Source organism: Xiphophorus hellerii, chromosome 3, assembly GCF_003331165.1.
Source record: "Xiphophorus hellerii strain 12219 chromosome 3, Xiphophorus_hellerii-4.1, whole genome shotgun sequence".
NCBI classification, from domain to species: Eukaryota; Metazoa; Chordata; class Actinopteri; order Cyprinodontiformes; family Poeciliidae; genus Xiphophorus; species Xiphophorus hellerii.
The window spans coordinates 24,568,725-24,590,316 of record NC_045674.1 but is presented as its reverse complement, the minus strand read 5'-3'; the positions used below and the strand labels follow the sequence as shown (position 1 = coordinate 24,590,316).

Sequence of the window (21,592 nt, the reverse complement as noted above, 5' to 3'; positions counted from 1 at the left end):
TTTTGCATCTAAAACTCACATTGTTGTGAGCCAAAAGTTCTAAGAAAAGCCTGGCGTATCAAATGCGATACAAAAAATATATCATAAAATAAAGGGCATGGCAAAAAAATTTTTTGTTTTTGCTTCAAGGCTTCATGAAGATCCTAGTTCTAAAAAATTTGCATTTTCTGAGTATTTTTTGATGAGTCGGGCTTTAAAGGGTTCAGCTGAGAAAACAACAGATAAGACAAACTTGTGTGTATATATCATATAGAAATGCACCAATCAGTCAACCAGGGATTTTAATCATTTTCCCTCTTTTTAGTTCTGATCAGTGATTGGTAGGTCAAAACCTAAGTAAACATGTTGTGTTGTTTGCTTAAAGCAAGCAACATGACCAACACGTTGGCCAGTATTTTGATTTTCATGTAAAATTTATGCATTTTCAATATTTTTTTCACCTATTCTTACTTTGATAATGTTTGTAACTTTTTCCTTTTTCAGTGAAATCAAGATTCCTCTTGTATGAACTAAAGTAGCTAGGACAGCATAAACAGCACCAACAATATGTGAGGCTGTAGCAAGGACCCTGAAGCGCTTCCAGTTTCCTCGTCTTCAGACTTAACTCATTAAATGCATCTAAACTAGGAGCTCCCGCCATTTTCAGTCTATAAACGGTTCAACCAACAGCATGCACTTTGAAGCACTTTTTTGAGTTTAATGAAAAATCTGATAAAGGTTTGGGACATGTGCTTTGACACACATATGGGGATTATCCTCTTAATTTATTCATTTTCTCTTGGATCCACAACTACTAGCTTTATCAAAAAACCTGCAGGGCATTTTTTCCTCTTTAATGTGTTATAGTGCCTAAAAGAAAAATCTGAATCAGTTAAAATCGAACCTGTCGAATTAGACTTCAGTGGAAAACCGGAAAGCCTTATCAGTGCATCTCTTTATTTATTTTTTTATTCCTCTCTCAGTCTTTCTCTGCGCTTTCTCTCACTCGCTCCATCCAGCCGCTATGCAAATGAGTTGGAGTGGCGTTGACCTATTAGAGGGCTTGTGTAATTGACTGGCAGGTCAGCACGAGGGAGGAGGGATGCTTAACAGACTTGGAATATGAACTCCACTGTTCACACCCAATGCAAGACCTCATTCACAAACACACAGCACTTGTCTGTTATCACTGGAGCATAGTAGGGCTCCCAGTAAACAATTTATTTCTCCTGACCCTTTTTTGCTAAGACACATTCTAATACACCCACCCAACATAGGGCAATCTGTTTACAGCTAACCAAAATACTTGTGCTGCAAGAAACAATTTCTCCCTCCTCTCCTCAGACACGCACACACACACCCATCCACATCCATCCTAAATAATGAGCGTTCAACATGGCTGCTTTCACAACCGTGACTAGCTGATGCAGAATTTTTAAACACTCTTATCCAACAGCCTGATTAACTCGTCTCCTGATTGTTTACTGCTGTCTGAACCACTCATGTCTGGGTCCATTAGAGCTGTCTGTGTTGCTCACCTATGGATTGATTTATGTTGCCTGAAATCCTCTGATCAAGACAGAGCACACCTGTCACTCCTGATCACACTTCTCACAGAGAAACTCTCTTAATTGTATTTGTCTACATGATGAAGTAGTTCTGCTTCAAACATAAAAGGACCTCAGGATGGCGCCTAAAACGGACTTGTTAACTGTGAGCTTGCTGAGCCTTTGCTTAGATTCATTTGCTTACAATAGACTCTTGTTAGTTACATTGTTGTAGCATGAGTTTCTAGTGGGTCTTATAGGAAAATCCAAATTAAAATAACCTCTGCTTTTGCTCATTGTTATTGTTCAGTTTAGGCTTTTTTGTATTGACTATAAAGTATTTTTGTGACCGTCTTAGTTCATAAAAATCAAATAGGTTTAGCATCGTCACGGAAAGGCAGTTTGTCCAAGGTGTGAACGGATGCCGTTGTCTTCAGCCTCAGGCAACTGCACCTGATGAGTACCAGCCTGACTTAGCAGCCCGTACACAGACCACACTGATGTACGCAGACCCTGGAGGCAAAGCTGGCATATCTTTAAAAGGATCAAATGCTGAAATGGGGGCAGGAGGAAGAAGGAGAAATGGCAAAAAGCTGTAAAAGTAAGGACTGCAGATCCTAATAGTAGCTGAAAGTGTTAGCTGGAAGGAGTGAGGGTAGAAGTTAAGGAAAAGGAAGCATTCAGGAGATGGCAGTAGGAGGAATGTAAAAGCTGCAGTCTGAAACATTGTTTCTTCTTAAAATAAACAATTATCTTATGTTAAATCCCTACTATTCTCCAGTACTTCTAAAAGAAATGCATAATTGAACCTTTTAGTTCTAGTTTTGCCCACCAAGGATCAGTTTGTGCAAAATATGACATCTGGTATTCTTCCCAGAGAGAACATAGCTGCTTTTCATTTCCCATGCTTCTATCAATAGAAGTGTCACAGCAGATCCGCCTGAGTGTACGAGCACACAGTCTATAATGAGAACAAAAAGATCATTAGGATGGGACTATTTTCTGGGAAGGCGCTGACAGCTGTGTCTGCATAAGGCAGCGCTTGAATTAAAGCCGAGCTCCACTGATGCGTCAGACTGTCAAGAAGCTAAAACTCAAACCTATGTCTAAAAAAAGTCATCGCAAATCACCCCAGCCCATTGAGGGAAATTTGTTAATCACTTTTAAAGCAGTGTTGGGTTATGTTAGGCTCATGGCAGAAAAAAGAAATTTAAAGTGGAGATTCAAGGTTTTTGGCCGGCAGCGGCAAAAACATTGTCAGATTATAGTGCATTTGATTTGGTGTCAAATCAAATGCAAAGTGAATCACTATCACCCTGCAGAAGGTATTTTTTCTGTGTTTTCATAAACGGTGCTTATACAGAGAAGGCATAAATGAAGTTTACCTCCTTCCTTTTTTCCATTTCTTACTTCTTTACAGTTATTGTTAGATATTTTCTGGTTAAAAGTAGAGATGTAAAACTTTAACTTTTGGTTGAATACATGAGTAAAACTGAAAGCTGACCTTGCATCCAACTTTTTTTAAAGGCCAACAGTGTCACCAGTGGAACAGTCCAGAGCGCAGTCGTCCTGTTGTGTAATCTTAGCGGAGACACAGTGAAGAATCCCCAACAGCAACATCAGCAAGGTACAGTGAGTGTACACTCTGCACCCATTTCCTCTTCTGTTTGTGCCATTTTAATGTTTTATTTGGTCAGTGGAGGAAGCGAATTAGAGAGGACAAGTTGAAAAATCGTACTTAAAATATCAGCATTTTGTGATGTAAAAAGTGAGACCATTTAAAAACATTGTCCACCGGCATTGTCACACATATCCTGTAAAGTTCAACTGAAAATCAAACAAATTCATTTTGAAAAATTAAATCATAAAAGCAGTAACAATAACCTGGTTGTCTAAATGTGTATATCAAGCTAACACTGATAAAGTAGCTTCATTTTAGTTTCTTTTTTGATGACAACAAAAATTAAGAGCATCTTGACTTAAATCTGCCAATTCCACCTGGCAAAACTTCTCAAAATTTTGAAGACTTTTCTTATCCACAACCCTTTTCAGGACATTTTCACACTTCATTAATTACCTCAAATGCTGCATTTTCTTCTGGTGAAGCCGTTCTACTGTTGATGTGTGCTTGGACTCGCTGTGATACTGAAAAAATAAACTCCCTTTTCGCAAACACCTGAAGGTTTCAGGTCACAACTGCCTGGTATTTAGAACTGCTCATATCTTAATCCAACAAGTATTAGTTTAAGCACATGTAACCAGGTTATTGTGTATTTTTATGTTCTAAATTTTTAGAGAGAATCTTTAGAGATTTTTTTTTATTATAAAAAAAAAAAAAGTGGCAGTTTTGTCATCCACTGTATCCACTGTGGTAAAGGTAATAAAAAACATTTTTGTTACGGTCAGTTACAGGTTAGTACTCTCTTTAACATTGGGTCACTCTTGCACCATCTCATACAATTGCAATTACCGGTACATGTTTAACTGTAGATTCAAAAAAATAATAAATATTTATATGCAAAGCTTGAACATGCATAGATGCATGCAAAAATCCAAACTAGGAGAAATAACAGTAAAAACAGAAGTTTACAGAATACAACTGTACTGTTCAGTGGTCATAAAATACAATTCTGTAATGCTTCCCTGGAAACTCGTGCTAATTTGTCTCCATGTCCCTTTCACTGACTCTGTGTGCATCTCTCCATCTTTTCCTCGGTGAGCTCATAGCCAGCATCTCTTCTTCTATTTCCATTGGGTCAGCAGTGCAGCAGTTCACTAGTCAGCATCATTATCATCCAATCAGCCCCCCTACCAACAGGAAACTGTCAACCCAGCACTAACACTGGCCTGGCAATTAACACCATCTCCACTTCTTTACTGCTTCTTCATTCCTCTCATGTCCTTTCTGTTTTGTTTTTGACTGTCCCGCACTTTCCCAAACTAATCAACGCCTGTTTTTACCCCCTCACTCCCCACCCTCCCCTCCCATCATCTCATCGTCTTCTGTTTTGTCTGTTTTCAGTTTTACACATCCCTCATCACCTATTTTTGGCCCTTCTTCTCCTCTCTCCGTTGTTTTGGGAGTCGCTCACTGCAGATCGGTGTAGTGATGGGAGAGATCAGGGGAAAGGGGAGAGGAGAGGAAAGCAAAAAGGAAAGAAGCATGAATAATTGGCTTTTTAAGGTGTGACAGAGAGAGAGAGGAGGGTAGCTGTGGTTTGCGAGTTTGGGTGTGTATGTGCTGTTAGACAATGAAATAGACAGTGAAGAAGAGCAAAACAAGGTAGTTGGTTTTTTGTGTGCTTGTGCAAACGTGTCTATGTCTATTCCTCCGTGGACGTGTGAGGCTGAGAGAAGATGTGTGTGTGTGTGGGTGTGGGTGTGCGGGTGTGTGTGTGTGTGTGGGTGTGTGTGTGGAGCAGAGGATTCAGAAGAACCCAGCATCTGTGTGTGTGTGTAACAGAGAGAGAGGAGATGAGGTTTATAATTGGGCAGATTTGCCTCTGACTGAGATAATACCCCCTGGGGAATGAAGACAGAGATAGGACAGAAGAAGGGAACAAGAAAAAGAAAAAAAAAGATGGCAAAAAAGAACAGGAGGGAGGGAATATACAAGGGAGCCAAAACACCAATAGGGGAAGTAAAAATGGTTGCAGAAGGTTTGATGGGAGGAAGAATGGGATAAACAGGCCTACATTTGGGTCAGAGACACTTGGGAAGGGGATGGGATTATAGAGGAGAAAATTGGGAGGTTAAAAATGAGTGACAGGGATGAAGAGAACCAGCAGGAGAGAGATAACCTGATTCCACAGTGAAATGTGATTTCAAAATAAAGTTTGCTTTAATGTGCATGCTCGTAGATTGCTTGGTTTTAATTTGGGCGCATGCAGCAGACTGACGGAAACTGTCTAGGCTGTAATCTGATTAAATAAAGATACGAAGCCTAGGGCTTATCCACTGAGAGGGAATATGAAACCTGTTTTGTAGGCACACTGACGAGCAAACTGACGGATTTATTAAGGAAATGGACACATTGGGAGCATCAGAAATTCAGTCTAACAGTTCAGAAGTGCTTAATGTGTCGAGATATCTTTGAGCTTGGTCCAGGGTTGAGGTTTGGACAAAAAATGAGACAGCTTCATCTTTGATTATAGAAAAACACTTCACAAACTATTCCTCTGTGCTTATATGGATGGTATATAATTTTTTTCTTCTCTCTTGCATTTTATTTTATTTTTTGGCATCTTGGCAAACCGCTTCAGTGCATGTGCTGCTTAATGTCGATGCGATTTGCATCAATGAGTCATCATTCAAAATTTGTTTCAGGTCATTTCCCAAATGGTGTCTCAGCAAACTCCCACATATATGTGAAATCGATCATTTTGCTTTTTAGCATAACTTATACACCAAGATCTGTCTTCCATATTAATGTTTTCCTAATAGCAAAGCTTACAGAGATGAACTGGATTGACATTTCTTCATAGTGGAAATCAATGGTGTGGTTGTTCACCAAGTTGAAGACACAATGACACTTTTTTTTTCTCTCTCGGTATTCAATGAAACTAAACGTGTTTTTTTTTTTTCTGTTTTAACTCAATTAGGTTTACCAAAGTCATTAAATGTGCTAAATGCCAGAATAATCAGACATAGAAGTTTGTTTATCTGAGTCAGATTGTGCTGAGCTCAGGAGTTACCCATTTACTCCCAAGCTTTAACTAAAAATACTAAGAATTTATATATTTTATATGGAAGGGACGTTAATTAATAATTAAACATTAAACTTATTTTAATAATTAATTTATATGCGACGTGTTTTTATTATTTTAATTACAAATACCATGAACTACGTGAAATATTTTTATTGGCCATTCGTGAGTCAGATGAGTTTTCCTCTTCTTTCCTCTGGTGCTTACAGTTGTGCTCTGAGCATTTCAGTGTGTTGTTTCCCAACAGAACTGATTTAAATACGGTTTATAAATAGATAACTCTGCTAAGCTTTTGCACGTCTATTTTTAACTTAGATGGTGACAAAATACTAAAATAGATCACTGCAAGGTAACTGCTTACTGTTATCATCATCATCATTTATTTATTTATTTATTTATACATTTTTTAAACAATACCCTTTAAAATGACCAAGTGTCTTAATGAGATAAATACTAAATGTTGTATTACACACACATTGATAGAGCTAATAGGTTTTCTGCTATGACACTTCTAAATTGCTGTATATTCATGATGTGAGTTTGTTGTGCTAGCCTGTACTCGAGTCATAATTACCCTAATGATATTAAGTACCATTATTAGGCAGTAGCAATATTATTGTTGTTGTTAGCAAGTCTTGAGCAGAAATACCAAAACTATTTTATTGTTTTAAATTAGATATCTATTTTATTTAAAGTGCTGCTCATGCCACTACTGAAATATTCCATATTACTTTGCTTTTCATTGTTTTTGTAGTGCAGCTGATTGCCTTCAGATTAGGTACTTGCACATCCATAACATTCTGAAAAACATGAAAAAAATTAATGAATGATAAAGACAAACCCCTAGTTATAAAATCGAAGTGAAATTCTATGGCTATTTGGTTTATTTGCTTTGTTGCTCTCCCTCCCTCATATGCCCAAACTTGGCAGCTTGCTCCATTGCAACCCCAAATCTCCCAAAAACAACTATTTGAGAGATTTTCTGTTCACTTTGTTTTTCTTTTAATCTACAGGAAAAGTATTTGACAAACCTCGTTTTCGGGCTGCCCAGTCTCTAGTTTCAAAACTTTACTCGCAGTTTTTCCCACTTCATTGGATATATTTCAAACATAGCAGCAGACTTTTTGTATTTGATTTGAACAGCCCAGTGCCGTCCAACGAAATAATTTGGCAATTTGGCAGAGTAACAATACATCTGACTGATCTTTCTAGAGCCTGCGATGTTAGTTACACTAACCAAAATTGAGCACTCATCTGCTTTTTAACTAAAGATCTACTTGAACTAAAAAAGAAAACTGGATTTGAAAAGATGGATTTAATATATTAATATATTAATTGGTTTAAGGGCATCTGTTTGCTTTCTTTTTCCTGAGAAACAGAAAAGAAGATCCAGAAGTGTGGACTTACTATATAACTGCATTCATTGGGATCCATGACTCGTGTTCAGCTTGTATTTACAGACATTTCTGTTTAGGCGTTCTCGGTTGTGGTTGCCTGCAACATCTCTGGAGGCTCATAACAGCTTGTTAAACTTACTTCAAAAGGGGAGGTACGTTCTGTCAAATATAATGAGCAATGGAAGGTGAGTCTGTGTGTGGTGAAAGTAATTAAGGTTAGCTGAATCATATTATATATACTGGTCAGTCTCTGTGCCCTGAGCTATTTAAAAGGGAGAAAGAGAAGTAGATTGCGTTATTCTTTCTTAATAATCCCATTAATTAAGTTTGTTTTAGTCATGGTTCATGTCTAAACAGTAAATGGACTGTTTTACCAGATGGTGATACCTTTTTGTTAGTGCAACATAAAGTTGTTGGATTGAATTTATGTCTAATATTAAATTCACCCTCTTGAGGAGAATGTTGCAACTGAAAGCACGTTTTCTTTTTATTCCTTGAACTTTATTTACTCATAACCATTACAAAATGATGTGAAGGCAAAGTATAAAAACCAATCGAACCTGGCAGCTGACGTGACGGTCCCAGTACACCCAAGACAGTCCGGTACCTTTTCTCATTAGTTCAGGTAAGACGCCTCTGATGTTGTCTCTGGTTCAGGAGAGGCTTGATATGCCGAATGTGACATCTGTAGCCCGTGTCTGGTATTTGTCTGTCTATGGTGGCTCTTCTGGAATAGATTTCACTAAACCTGCGGTTCTCCCTGTTCCTTTTGCTATCATATTTCTTCCTTCCACTCAATTTTCAATATGAACCGTTGTCACAATATTCTAATTTTCTGAGACATGATGTGTAAGCTACAATTATCAAATTTATAACAAAGGGCCTGGATTATACCAATCTTGCGTGTGATGATTTTCTTTATAGGAGTTTCACTTTCTGAGATGACTGGCAAAAAATATTGCACTTTTTTTTAGACAAACTAGTACATGCACATACTGTATATATACATATAAATACACATATATATATATAAAATGTGGCTATCTCAATAGCAAAATGCCATTCATTTTGACTGTGTAGATTTAACCTGAGTAGTAGCTTTATGTGAGTTTGAAATATTTAGAAGTTTTCTGGTCCAACAAATATGAAAGTCAGATTCAGTCCTGACTTGGAAGCATTTTGTGCTCCACAGAGCTGGTGGAGGTGTTGGTGAGCACTCTCTCGGAAGCTGCGCAGGTTTACCTTGATGGAGAAAAGCATGCTGGAAGGAAGATCAGCCTGGTTGTCCTGCAAGCTCTTTTGGAACTGCTACACAACATCCTAAAGCAAACATCAGGTGTTGTGCGAACTGCACTGCAGGTACGACTGCTCAAATTAACAAAACCCTGTTGATCTTTACTATAGAATTATATGAAGGATGCAATATATAAATATGTATATGTATATTTGTTTTTTTTTCTTATGTGAGATAATTTCATGTGACTTGTTACATGTCTGCTTATAGGGTGTACATTACCTTGCAAAAATATTCTCATGTTTTGTTACATTTTAACCAGAAACTTCAATGTATTTATACAATTTATATAATAGACGAGCACAAAGAAGTACAATTTTGAAGTAGATAGAAAATAATATATGGTTTTAATTTTTTCTTTCTAGTAAAATTTTTAATCCCCTTTACACTAACACCCATAAATAAAATTCAATAGAGCAAATTTTCTTCAGATGTCAAAACAATAGTCAAGAAGTCATGCAAGCAGTTTGCCACAAACCATGTAGAGGACACACCACATACATTGAAGAAGGTGTTCTGCTCTGATGAGGCAAAAATGTTCAGTTTTGGTCATGTAAAACACTGTGTGGTGGAAAACTACACTGCTTCAGGTATGTGATGGTTAATTGCCAAACATTTGTGGGAAAAAGAGTCTCTAAAAGGCTTGACAGTAGTGCTGAAGATCCCTTTCCAGTGGGGAAGTGACCCTACATATTTTGCGGTTTGTTCAATCAAAGCGTTTTTATGCGTAAGAATGGCCCAGTCAAAGTCCTGACTTGAATTGAAATGAGAAACTGTGGCAAGAAAAGAAAATTGATGTGCACAGTTGTTGTCCATCCAGTCTGATGGGGCTTGCAGAGACTTGTAAAAATCCAAAGTTTGTAGATATGAAAAGCTGAAAGGGACCTAACTGAAATGACTTGTAGCTGTAAAAGCTGTGAAAAGTGGTTCTACACTCAGGAGGGATGAATTCAAATGGATGCGTAGACTTTTATTTGTAAAAAAAAAGAAAATTCTGTCCACTTCACAATTAATATTAGTCTAAAATAAAAATTTGGTAACACATTTAAGTTTGTAAAAAAAAAAGTCAAAGAGTTGTGAATTCTTTTGCAAGATACTTCATTTTCAACACTTTCAACACATTTTTTTTACTGATACTTGGCCGGTGAAAATTTTTTTTACCGATACATCTCCGGTGAGCCCACATCGGCCGACAAAAATCACAAAGTCATCTACCTCAAAATGTTGTCCTTCTATCTTTTCCCCCCAAAGGCGAGCATGTGTGTGTTCGAGTGTGTGTCCATTGATGTACGAGGTAGAAGCCAGCAGGTTTAAGCAACTGCAATATTGAAGTTGTAGACTCAGGAGAAAGTGCATGAGGTCCCTGGGACACGTACAGACACACACGCATACACACACACAGGCATATACTGAGGGGCCTGTCTGGCTATGTCCCTGCGGCCTCATTATCACCGCTGGCTTTGTCCTCAGCTTGCCTCACTATATAGACAGACACACGCATACACACAAACCAGCCCCCATCTCCCCATACTGTGCACCCCAGCCCAGTGCATACATATTAATGCCTGGACAAGGGGGTGGAGGGGACTAAAGTGGAAGGAGGGTAAAAGACTGGGTGAAAGAGAGGACAGAGAGGAAAGAGGGGAGAAGAGGAAGCATGGAAAGAGAGATGGAGATGGAGGGGAAAAAGGAACAAAGAGAATGTGCAGCAGGAATCGATTCCACCATAAATGCAAAGCTCATTAAAAAAGAAAAATTCTTCCTAAACCAAATTCTTTTGGGTAATAAGGTCCGATAAGGGAAGCGGACGTGACTCGGCCGCCCTTCCTAAACTGTTTCGCAGTTTGTCAAGAGAGAGTATGTCAGATATTTCAGCACAGGGATGGAAGAAAAAAAAAAAAAAACAGATCAGAAGTGACTTTGGTAGAGGAAGAGGATGTACGCCAGTATTAATCATCTTATTCCACTACTAATTGGCCTGAAGTTTCACTGCAGGCACAGACTGAGCTAAAATAAGCCAAACTGTATTACCGGGACGCTAATGATAAAGGAAAAAAAAAAAAAAAACACAGAATACGAGAAGGTTAATTCTTTGTGGCACGCTAAAAATACTTGGTGTAGCAAAGAAATGTTCAGTCTATGTTGTCCTGAGCGTCTCGTTAAGGATCGGCGGCAATAACGACACGCAGGGAAACTATTTCCTATCTTAGTCTATCACATCGTCTTTCTGTCAGTCTGTCAGAATAAGTCTTGACAAGTCTCTGGATAAATCATTATTGACTGTCAAATCTCTATAAATGATTTAATGTGCGTGTGTGTGTGTGTGTGCGTGTGTATAGAGCCAGAGGCTATCTTGTTCAGCAGCAGAAACGGAGGCAGCAGAGAAACTGCTCATAGCCAACAGACCCTTGAGCCAACTCAGCACTCACCTCATTCACTTGGTGAGACCTTACACTCGCAGCCTTTTTGTGTTTGTGCTGATACTTTTTCCAAGCGTGTTTGTGTACGTCTCTGGATTATTCTCACTGCATGGCGAAAGTTTTCACGACCGAAGAACTTTACCAGCCACAAACTATGTTTCATTGGTGTTTTGTGTGATGGACTCGCACAAAGCAGCGCAGGATTCCAAAGTGAAACGAAAGTGATGGTTTTCAACGTTTTGGAAAAATACATATATATATATATATATATATATATATATATATGGAAAGTGTGTTGTGCTTTTGTATTCGGCATCATGTAGTCAGTACTTTACAGGACCAATTTAACTTATAAACTCAGTATCACGTTTCTTTTTGTGCTATGTTTCCACCAGTTTAACACATCTACACTGAACATTTCCCATTATTCTTTTCAAAATGGCTCCACCTCAGATTGTCTGTGAACTTTGAAATTGGATTCTCGTTCAGTTTCTGATCTGAACTTTAACTGCACCATTCTGATATATCCATATTCTTTGATCCAAACCGTTCCACCACTAATACTTGTTCAGTCAAGAGAATCTCCCACCTTAGCATTGAGTCTCTGCAGCTCCTCCCAAGTTAACATGTCCCACTTTTCTTCTTCTCTGGTTAATACTCTTCTTGCACAGCCTGTTATTTTGGGTTAGCTGTGTTTTTTGCTGTTGTGAAATACTTTTTCCATGTTCAGATGATGACTTGAGCAGATCTGAAAAGCTTCAAATAGTTTCATAACAGCCCTCTCTCCAACTTTATCCCTGACCTTTGTGTCGTGTTTCTTGGTCTTCCTGATGTCGAGAAAGCCCCTGCACACATTAACATGGAGCTTAAAGAGCTGCAGTGTAACAGCCACCCTCAAAACAAATTACATCTCCACAGTTCCCCCCGTCATCTGTGAGATGGTGCCTTGACTCCGCCTCCATGACTCTGGATGAGTAAACGCCCTATCTCTGAAGATCAATGAGAGATTGCAAAATTCAACTCACTGATGCAGGGTGTCCCCGCATCCTTAAAAAGTCTTATTTATATATGTAAAATGAATGCCTTAAAATGTCTTAAATTAATTGAAAAATATGTAAATCGGCCTTAAGTTATTCACAGATCTTACATTTTGCCCTGGCAGGTGTATTGATTATTATATATGTAGTTTATTTTTCTTGTGGGTCTTTTCTGCCAGACATCTTGATTACATTCTGCGACGTGAAGCAGAGGAGGCTACCGCTAACCAGCTGTCAATAAGCCCTTGCTAGCTAGCTAGCTTTTTTACGCCCATCATTGGAAAGTGTAAATTTATCGCCAGCTCATCTTTGCCACTGTCTCACTTCTCTTGCCAACCAGAACGATTCTACGTGTATTCTGTGAATCAAGCTTGGCTCTTCTGTATAAAGTATGCAATTTTCTTTAGTACATTTTGGCCATGATACTTGTCTTAAATTTCCTTCATGATGATTTTAAAAAGGAGGAGCCTCTTAAACATTCTTACATTCTGTCACTATTTTCTCTGCTGGCCATCAAATGTGATGTAGATAACTCTCCCATCCCTTCATGTGGCCTCAAAATCTCAGTTCAAACTGTTAACAGAGTTCAGATTAAATTTAGTATCACAAAATCTAAAATAAACTACCAAAATTCAAATTCTTTAAATGTAAATGTAACCTGTTCTTATCACCTTTGACATTTATATTTAAGTAGCCCTCAAAGCTGGGCAGAGTTTGGCGAAGACAGGTTGCCTCATAAGAAGAAAGAACTGTCCTCTTTACTTTTATGAAATGTAAATGGTTCAGAGAGTAACCACAAGCACTGAATACACACTTAAACAAACTTAACAAAATGAAATATTGATATGTTTCCCATCTTCTTCTAAGAGCGGTCACTGAATTAAATATTCTCTGGAATGATAGTGCAGTGGATCATGTAACAGATGATGAAAACAAGACGAGTCAACAATGCACTGTGAAATGTTGCCATGAAATAAACTGCCTGTGAGACAGAAGAAAGAACGGAGGATGCTGTAAGTCATCCTGGAAAGTCGATGGCATTGTGGAGAGAGCAGCAAGAAAGGAACTTGGGGGCCAAAAAAGAGGGGCGTCTCCAGGGACACAATGAACACATTAGAGGGTTGATGGAGCAGCCAACACACTCTCGACCTCTGCTCAGCCCCTTTGCCCTTTGAAAGATTAGTGAGTGAGTGAAACACTGTCAATAGCAATGAAATATCATTAAAACTGCCAAAACGGGTAGACACCGGTAAACCTTTTATTAATGTAGAAAGTTTAATCGTTTAATTTTGGCTAAATTTAGGTTACAAATTGTTACCCTAACCATTCTTCTTCAGGACTTTCTGGCGAGAAAGGAGAAGTCATGGTTCCAGCAGTTACGATCTTCCAAGTCCTGAAGCAGCAAAATGTCTCTATAATTCCACCGCAAACCTCAGTGTATTTTATTTAGAGTTTCTGTATTTTTTGTTTTATAATTCTCTTAATAATGCAGAGTCAATGTAAATACAGTTTGTCACACTTTCACAAAGCTCTGTAGTTGGTCTATTTAACAGGAAAAATCTGTTTTACCTGCTCCATGCTAAACAACTTTTAGGAACCAAATTAACATAATGCCCTGTTAACTCCAAGTTTAAGCTCATAAAGTTTCTCTGCACACAACACAGTGTGTTGCAAACATTGGTAGCTAAAAAAGTAAATAATCTTTGAAATTCAGCTAATTTTAGCATTAACATGAATTGGACTGTGGTTTGTCGTATGTTTCAATCATCTCTCCAGCTGTCCACTGAATACCAGGAAGTGTGGGAGGAATCCATTCAGTGTCTGTCCTTACTGGTACAGCTGTACGGCGGAGAGGGTCAGGACTGCTTATCGCCTTCGTGTTTACAGAGCTTCTCCCATCTCCTGCGCACTCACATGAACTCCGAGAACCCCCGAATCCAACGCACGGCTCTGAGGATCATTAAACGGCTGGTGAGTCGCTCACACAGAAGCATCTGATGCAATATATCTAAATTTGTGCTCTGGCAGGAGAGAATCTTGGGGCCATTGAGAGATAATAAAATAATAACTAGACACAGACTTGCACACACTCTAACTCTCACAGACTCTTACTGGGCTCCTACTTTCCCGAATAATGTGCAGTTTCTCCGGGATGAGACTGACAGAAGGTGCAAGACGGATTGAGGGGGGGAAAAAATGCTGGGTTGTTTCTTCCTGTCAGTATCTGGTCAAGAGTCTGTCCAATTTTGTGGGATAGTCAGTATGATTTGTTGCTCTGATGAAAGCCAACCTGGAAGAGAGTGCAGTGGAGCACAGCTGCTGCTCCTCAAACACAATCAATACGAGTTTGTTAGTTTTCTCACACCGAGTAGAAAACTGACATTTACTAAACTTTATTTTAACAAGGTGACAGTTTCTATTTCTCTGCATTTACACAACAGTAAAGCAGTGCCGCCCCTTTAATTGAACCGTTAAATCAATAACTCCGCTGTGTTGGAAATATTGATTAGCTGCATTATTTGCAAATACAGCCTTGAAACACTGGAGGGATATCTATTTTCATTCCGCCAGAGGTGCGCAATATATTGAATCGCAGTGTCGATATCTGTAATAATGGGATCGCATAGGACTGCTCGGATTCAACATTTGGTTGGATACTTTATTTAACATTCCTTGAATGCAAATTCTGTTTCCCATTAATATATATTGGCCTACTGGATGGTGTTTCATTGATCTCAATGCTCTACTGACATGATGTATATTTTACAGTCACTGAGATGCTGAAGCCCATAAAGAATAGTAAAGACATTGTAATAAAGAAAAGACAGGCAAGAGTTTCGAAACAGTATGTTAACCGTAATAAATGTCATCTTGCAATATTACATAGTACCACAACTCCCTGTTATGATACTGCAATAAAATAGTAAAAGATGTTCCAAAGTACAAGACGCACATTTCACTCTGTGATGCTGAGCCTGATACGCTGTTTTACGTTGAATGGTAACCCGCTTACTCTATGATAAACGTCAAGGTTTGCATCCTTTCCTAATACATATATCGTTGCATACTTTCTTAGTTTACCATGTTTTTTTATTCTGGTTGTAATGAGTTGTTAATTGTTATTCCATTTTTGATTTGCACCAGGACTTTATTTTTGGGCTGAGTTGACGAGGGAGTCCGACGAAAACACATTTTAAGTCGTCAACAGACGGCCAAAAAAAAAAAAAAAACATGTCTAATTTTTCCGTACACCTCTATGAATTATGCAAAATGCATCCCTAATGTTTTGGCTTGGCCGCAGGGTCATGAAAAAGTTTCTGCACGTGGGACACAAGGTCAGCTGCCACCTTTGTATTGCATGAACTGACCCAAGGCTGTGCCTGGAAGCTACTCTACTTTGTAGTTGTGCGTGAAAGAGGAAGGAGAGGACATTTGCATGTGTAGATATATTTGTAATTCTCCTCACTAATTAGTTTTGGCCATCTGAACCACCCACTCGCTCTCTCTCTCCGTGTCACAGACCCTTTTTTCTCTTTCCCCTTTATTTGTCTGACAAATTTGTCATTTTGTGGAAGCTCCCTCATTACCCCAGTGCTGTGCTGCCTCAGTGTGCCGTCTCTCTCTGACTCTCCACCCTGAGCAACACACGGTGCTATATTTCAGCTATTTCCTTGTAGCTAGGGGATGATTCACCAAGCAGCATCCCAGTGGAAATATAACTAATTTATTTGGTCATAAAAAAATACCCCATGTCCTCGGTCAACAGCTCTTCTGTTTTTCACACTAATGCACACATTGGAGTCATCAAATGTATGATGATAGGCACATTTTAGAGCCCTAATACTTTAGCTTAGTGTTTCTGATCTTGTACAGCTATAGGTTAGGTTTGGCTATTAATCAGTACCAAAGGCTAATAATGTTAACAAAGTTAGTAATTTAGATCAAAATTAACAAGTCAGGGCACCTGATTATGAGAAATCAATAGTAGAAATTCCTCTGTCATTTATTGTTCTATGAATACCTACTTGGTGAGGTGTGGCATTATAGAATAGATGAAGAAGTAAAGTAAATTTGAACATTGATATTCTCAAACATCAAATGAGGAATAAACACAAACAACGTCTCTCCAAAATGTAAGCATTTAATGAAATACCTCCAGGTAAAATAGTTCAGTAAACAAACTCTTTAACTAGGCTAGCAACATTCAACTAAGCTAACAAGTGAAAGCGAAATAGTAATAATGATTTTTTTTTACTAGTAAAAAATATCTAATAAAATGATAGAGTGATGTCACAGTTCAGTGAGAATGTTTAAGAACCAACGTATGTTTTGAGAAACTGAAAGGTCACAATGAATAACAGCTGCAGTGCTTTAAAACAAGCAGTTTAAATGCAACTCTCAAAGGAAAATAAAACAAAATATGATTAAAGTAATGTTTTGAAAATGATTTGCTGAAGTAAAAATCACAAACATTTTGGACAACTGATTCTCAGTGTTGTACTAACTAGCAATCACATCGACTGACTGAATGGACTACCAAGATGGTGGCTTAATAATCTTTATGAATCGCAAGATGGCAAACAAATGGCAGACCTGATGATGTCACACCTGGGATTAGCAGTTCAGTTTAGCAAAGAAGGAAAGTAGCAGATGCGGTGCTATTTAGCACCCTTTGAAGAACCTCTTTTCTGTCTACTACGATTAATTACGGCATAAACAGAATAAGTTGAGTGTTAAGCACAGCATAAACTAACTGTGGTTGCCATCTTAGCGTTAGCAGAGCTCTTAGCGTTAGCATTATCAGCTCAGATAACAAACACAATTCAACAATTGTATAGGAAATATTCAGAGACATTTAATATAGGTGAATGAGAGGAGAGGAATGTAAAGCCTTTAAAAAAACAGAATAAGATCACATTACTGGCCTGTCTCTGCTTAAATACTTATTGAAATAAAGTTTGAATCAGCGATAGCCTTAGCTGCGGCTCGCTCTAGGCCTGCTGCGGGCCGAAACAGTTCAAGCAACACAATAAAAAGAACAATGTTTAAAACTGTTTTATCCTAAGCTGATTTTCTCTGCCGAGACACGTAAATCATTCTAATGAACGGAGGAACCGTGGCGGCCACGCTGTGTTGGAGGCAACGGGCGAGCACAGCTGCAGTTCCTATCCCGTCTTTGTCGACCTAGTCAGAGACACTGACGTTTCTTTACGAATCTGTAATAGTTAAGAAATCCCAAAAGTTATTTTATTCATAGAAAAAAGACATAAACAGGCCCTACTTGCTAAATATCTGACCTATTTAGGCATAGGAGTTCATCGTGTTCCATGTTTGGATTCTAATCTGTTAATTGTACCATGCAATGTAGTGCTCCTTAATTTGTCTCCCACATTCTGTCTCAAACACACACCTACTCACTGAACCGAGTGTCTGCCCTTCACAAAAGCTTTTTAATTATCTTTCATTGATTTCAGGCCTCTGTTAATCTCAATCAAAGATCCCTCTAATAGCTTTGAAACTGAAAAGAGGGGAAGGGGAGAATAAATCATTTTTGAATTAGTGAAATCTGACTGCAATTTATTTTTACAAATTAAAGAGACTAAAAAAACTGCTAATTCAATAAGACCGTGTGATAAGTTGCCAGAGAACGAAGCATTTATTATTTCCGTAGAGTAGTTTCTAATTTTTTTTTTTTTTTCTTGTTCGTTTGCTTCTGGCAACATGGAGTTAATGATCTGTGACGTGTCTTCTCGTACAACAGGAAAAGCAAACTTTTCCACTTTTCGTCTTGTTGCAGCCACAAAATGTAGTTAATATATTTTATCTGAGGTTTGTGTGCTAATCCAATTAAAAGGAGCTCATAATTTTAAAGTTAAAGAAAAACATAGTACCTCTATATAATATCCAACGCAATTAACTACTATCAGAATTCCCCTAATTAGTAGAAATAGTCCTGTAGGTAATTTAATGGCAATACAAATACAGCAGCCCATCCTATCTGGCTCCACAGATCCACAACTCTGGTGGGAGCTAAAATGTCAAGGTTTTGATCGAAGTGATGTCCTTCGATCAAAACCTTGATCGAAGGTCAAGGTTCGATTTAGGCCTGGCCTAAATCCCATTGAAAGGATCAAAAACACGAAGCTCATGTTTTGCTCCTACAGTTATTGCTAATTATTCATCAAATGATTTACAAAGCACTTAGCCGTATAGTCAAACAAAACGCATCCTTTCAGTCGTTCTGTCAGTCTCTGAAACACACATCTAAATGTTCTGTTATTCATGGATCATGTACAAGTTTTTTCTTTTCTTTTTTTTTGTGGCGAATCTGTTTCCGCGCTGTCAGGTACATTGCCACTTGTCTAAACTCGACGCCAACGTGACAGCCCTGTGCTCTACGTCTGAGGAGCTGCATGTCTGTCTGTCAGCCGCAGTTTGTCTGTCTTTCTGTCTGGGTTCATCTTGTACAACTTTGAGTTCAACATTATTGACTCGCTCGTTCGTCACGTATCTTGTTGAGGGGAGGATGGAGGATGAGGTGGTAGCGCCAGGATGAAGAAGAGATGTCTGCGTTTGGTTGGCAGGCACACATGAAGGTCCTCCAACGCTGATGGAGAAGGCAAAAAGAAAAAGTGTGTGTGCACTTGTGTGGAAAATAAGTGAGGGGAGCATCTTTTCTCTCCCCCTAACCCCGTTACTTAGCAACAACTGTACTGTGTCGCCACAGAGACAGACGTGATGATGTCACCAGAGATCAGAGAAAGCATGTTCTCCGAAACACAGTGACACGAATCCACTCATCAGCACACGGACAAGCAAACTCACACAGAGAGACACCGACACAAACATGTTTTATTAGTTAGTTGTTAAAGATTTGAGCTACAAAATAACTTTAAATGCAAAGTTAAGGCAGATTTTTATCACTAAACTGTGTGTTCAGTTTTGTTTTTTTGTTTCCTTTTACTCTGGGGAAACTCAGAGACATCACTATGATGAGAGGCCTGACAGAGGAGGCGTAAAACCAGAGGAATCCCAACAGGAGAGAACAGATAGTTTAGGGCGGGGCTTATGGACACACTTCATAAGACTGCAGCATATGAGTCCATGTTCAGTGACGGAATCATAAAGTAGGTCCAGGAAGCCAAACCATTCAGACTACTTAATGACTAAAAAGTACAGACATCAGGAAAAAAAGGGCCTGCAGTGAGAAAGGTGAATTTTGATTAGTTTATTTTGAAATGATAGTAACACACTTGAGTGGTATGCCCTGTTAGTATCATGGACGAGCTTTATGCTTTTATATTCATGAGATGACTTGCAGTTTACTGAAGAAACCGTTTCAACTCCAGAGAGAACGTTTTGTTTTTAAATCTACTGCATCACTACTGTGAATTTTCTGCTTTGCAATGTAAGAAACAGAAAATAAAATTCATCACACTTTTCGTTCTAGTTCTTTGTTCTGTCAGAATAAAAAAAAGTAATAATGTCCCTAGACCAGGGATCGGTTTTAGGTTTTCAGGAGTGCGGAACAATTTTGATTCCTTTCCAGAACCGTATACAAATAACAGCCAGAATCGAATTGGTGTGAAAGTCTAGTAGCTGCTTGTGCCACATGCTAAGCTGTATTCTCTTCCAGATTTAAAGTTTTTCATCCCATTGTCAGAATGAAAAATACTCTGAAACATTTTTACTGAATTTTTCTCTCTCTCTTTTTTTTTTTTTTCTTTTTAGATACAAACTACAGACCAGTCTGGTTGGCTGGAATGTCCTGAAGGAACGGGCCTAACCAATCTGCTTCAGGACATTGTCGAGTCCAACAGGTGCATCTTTCTAATGTGGAATGCTTGTTTTTATCCGGTATTGTATTGGTTGAAAGCTGAAGAGAAAAATACAGTGACATCTGGCAACGAGTGGAATAAATGAAAGAATGCAAATGATGTCCTTTAAACTCCAGTGGTCAGAGCGGGTAAAAAAGTGACTCGGGTAAAAGATTTGGCAAACTGTAATCTTAACATTGCGGTGTGAAGTTGTCACAGCTGCAGCTCTTGTGGGATGTTCATGAGACTAGTTTAAGAAACAAACAAGTTGTAGATTGTAGATGTCTTTGTCCCGTGCTTAAGAGAAGAACAGGGAACAAAGACGAGGAGCTTGCAGAACCACCACGATGCTTTTTTTTAGGAAAGTTCTTATTGAGAAACTTGGATCTTGTCATTCAGTTGGATTTTGTTTTTTACATCCATCTATTACTGCCCATATCCAGTAAAACCAGTAGCCTCTTTGGCCAAAAAGAACCAGTTGAAGAACTCGAGGTTTTAAGTATCACGATCGCAGACTGGTAGAGAACTTGTGTGACGTTCTGGAAGAGCCAGTTCGGTCTATGTACAGACACATTCTCTTTCCCTCAAACCAGTTTGTGGTGCTGGAAAACATACTAATTACCGGTGTGGGCAGTGTAAATATTTGTAATAGCGCACAACCAGAGGAATCAGCCTTCCTTTCTGCACAGCAGCTCTTTTCCAATGTGTTTCCGGATAACTGAGCCCGTCCAACCTGTTTCTGAGAGCGAATCGTCGTTTCCTTAAGAGCGGTTCTCATCTGTCAACAGCTGTTCATGAACCTTTTCCTCCTGTGTTGCTAAGTAGTATTTGTGCTATCAACCCTACGCTGCTATTTGCCCGTCTCATTTCAAAACACCTTTACTCTTGAGAAACCCAATAAAAGGCTTTATCCTTTTCAACCTTTTCAAAATCACTGATGTATTTAGAGTTTAGCCATAATGCTGCTTGGTTAGCATCACACAGATTCCCTTACTCGTAACCCAGAGTTGTTTTTTGTTCTGTCTAAAGGTAAAATGCCTTTCAACAGGCTCTGTTAGCCGTGTGTTTGGCCTGCTGAGTCGCCTGTCCGGCTCGCTCCTCTGGGACCAGCAGAACAAGTCAGACCCTACGAGAAGCTTTAACCTCCTGCTGACATAGTTTCTTGACTCACGTTGACTGAAACACGTCAATCCTTTCACTGTTAAAAGTTTGCTATTGCAAGAAGCATGAAAAACAAATTCTACTTTTGTGTGGTTTGCCCTGAAAATGTATTCAAACCTCCTCGAACTTTATCCACATTTGCTCAAGTTACAACCTCAAACTTCATTCATTTTTGAAGAAACATTGACGTTACGTTGGTTTAAGTGTTTTTGGCAATAAAAATCTGTAAAGTGT

The 21,592-nt window shown here is 38.7% G+C and overlaps 1 protein-coding gene across 3 annotated transcripts in view; it reads left to right on the top strand.

The window, feature by feature from the left end:
- ulk4 (unc-51 like kinase 4) overlaps positions 1 to 21,592 on the top strand; it is an 87,103-nt gene that overhangs the window by 60,071 nt on the left and 5,440 nt on the right. Inside the window, exons 32-36 of one of the 3 annotated variants that reach the window (XM_032556212.1) lie at positions 3,054 to 3,153; positions 8,822 to 8,988; positions 11,263 to 11,364; positions 14,157 to 14,351; positions 20,112 to 20,200. In XM_032556212.1, the coding sequence (XP_032412103.1) occupies positions 3,054 to 3,153; positions 8,822 to 8,988; positions 11,263 to 11,364; positions 14,157 to 14,351; positions 20,112 to 20,200 (653 nt within the window). The remainder of the gene's footprint in view (positions 1 to 3,053; positions 3,154 to 8,821; positions 8,989 to 11,262; positions 11,365 to 14,156; positions 14,352 to 20,111; positions 20,201 to 21,592) is intronic. The other 2 variants (XM_032556222.1, XM_032556232.1) reach the window with 2 other exon arrangements.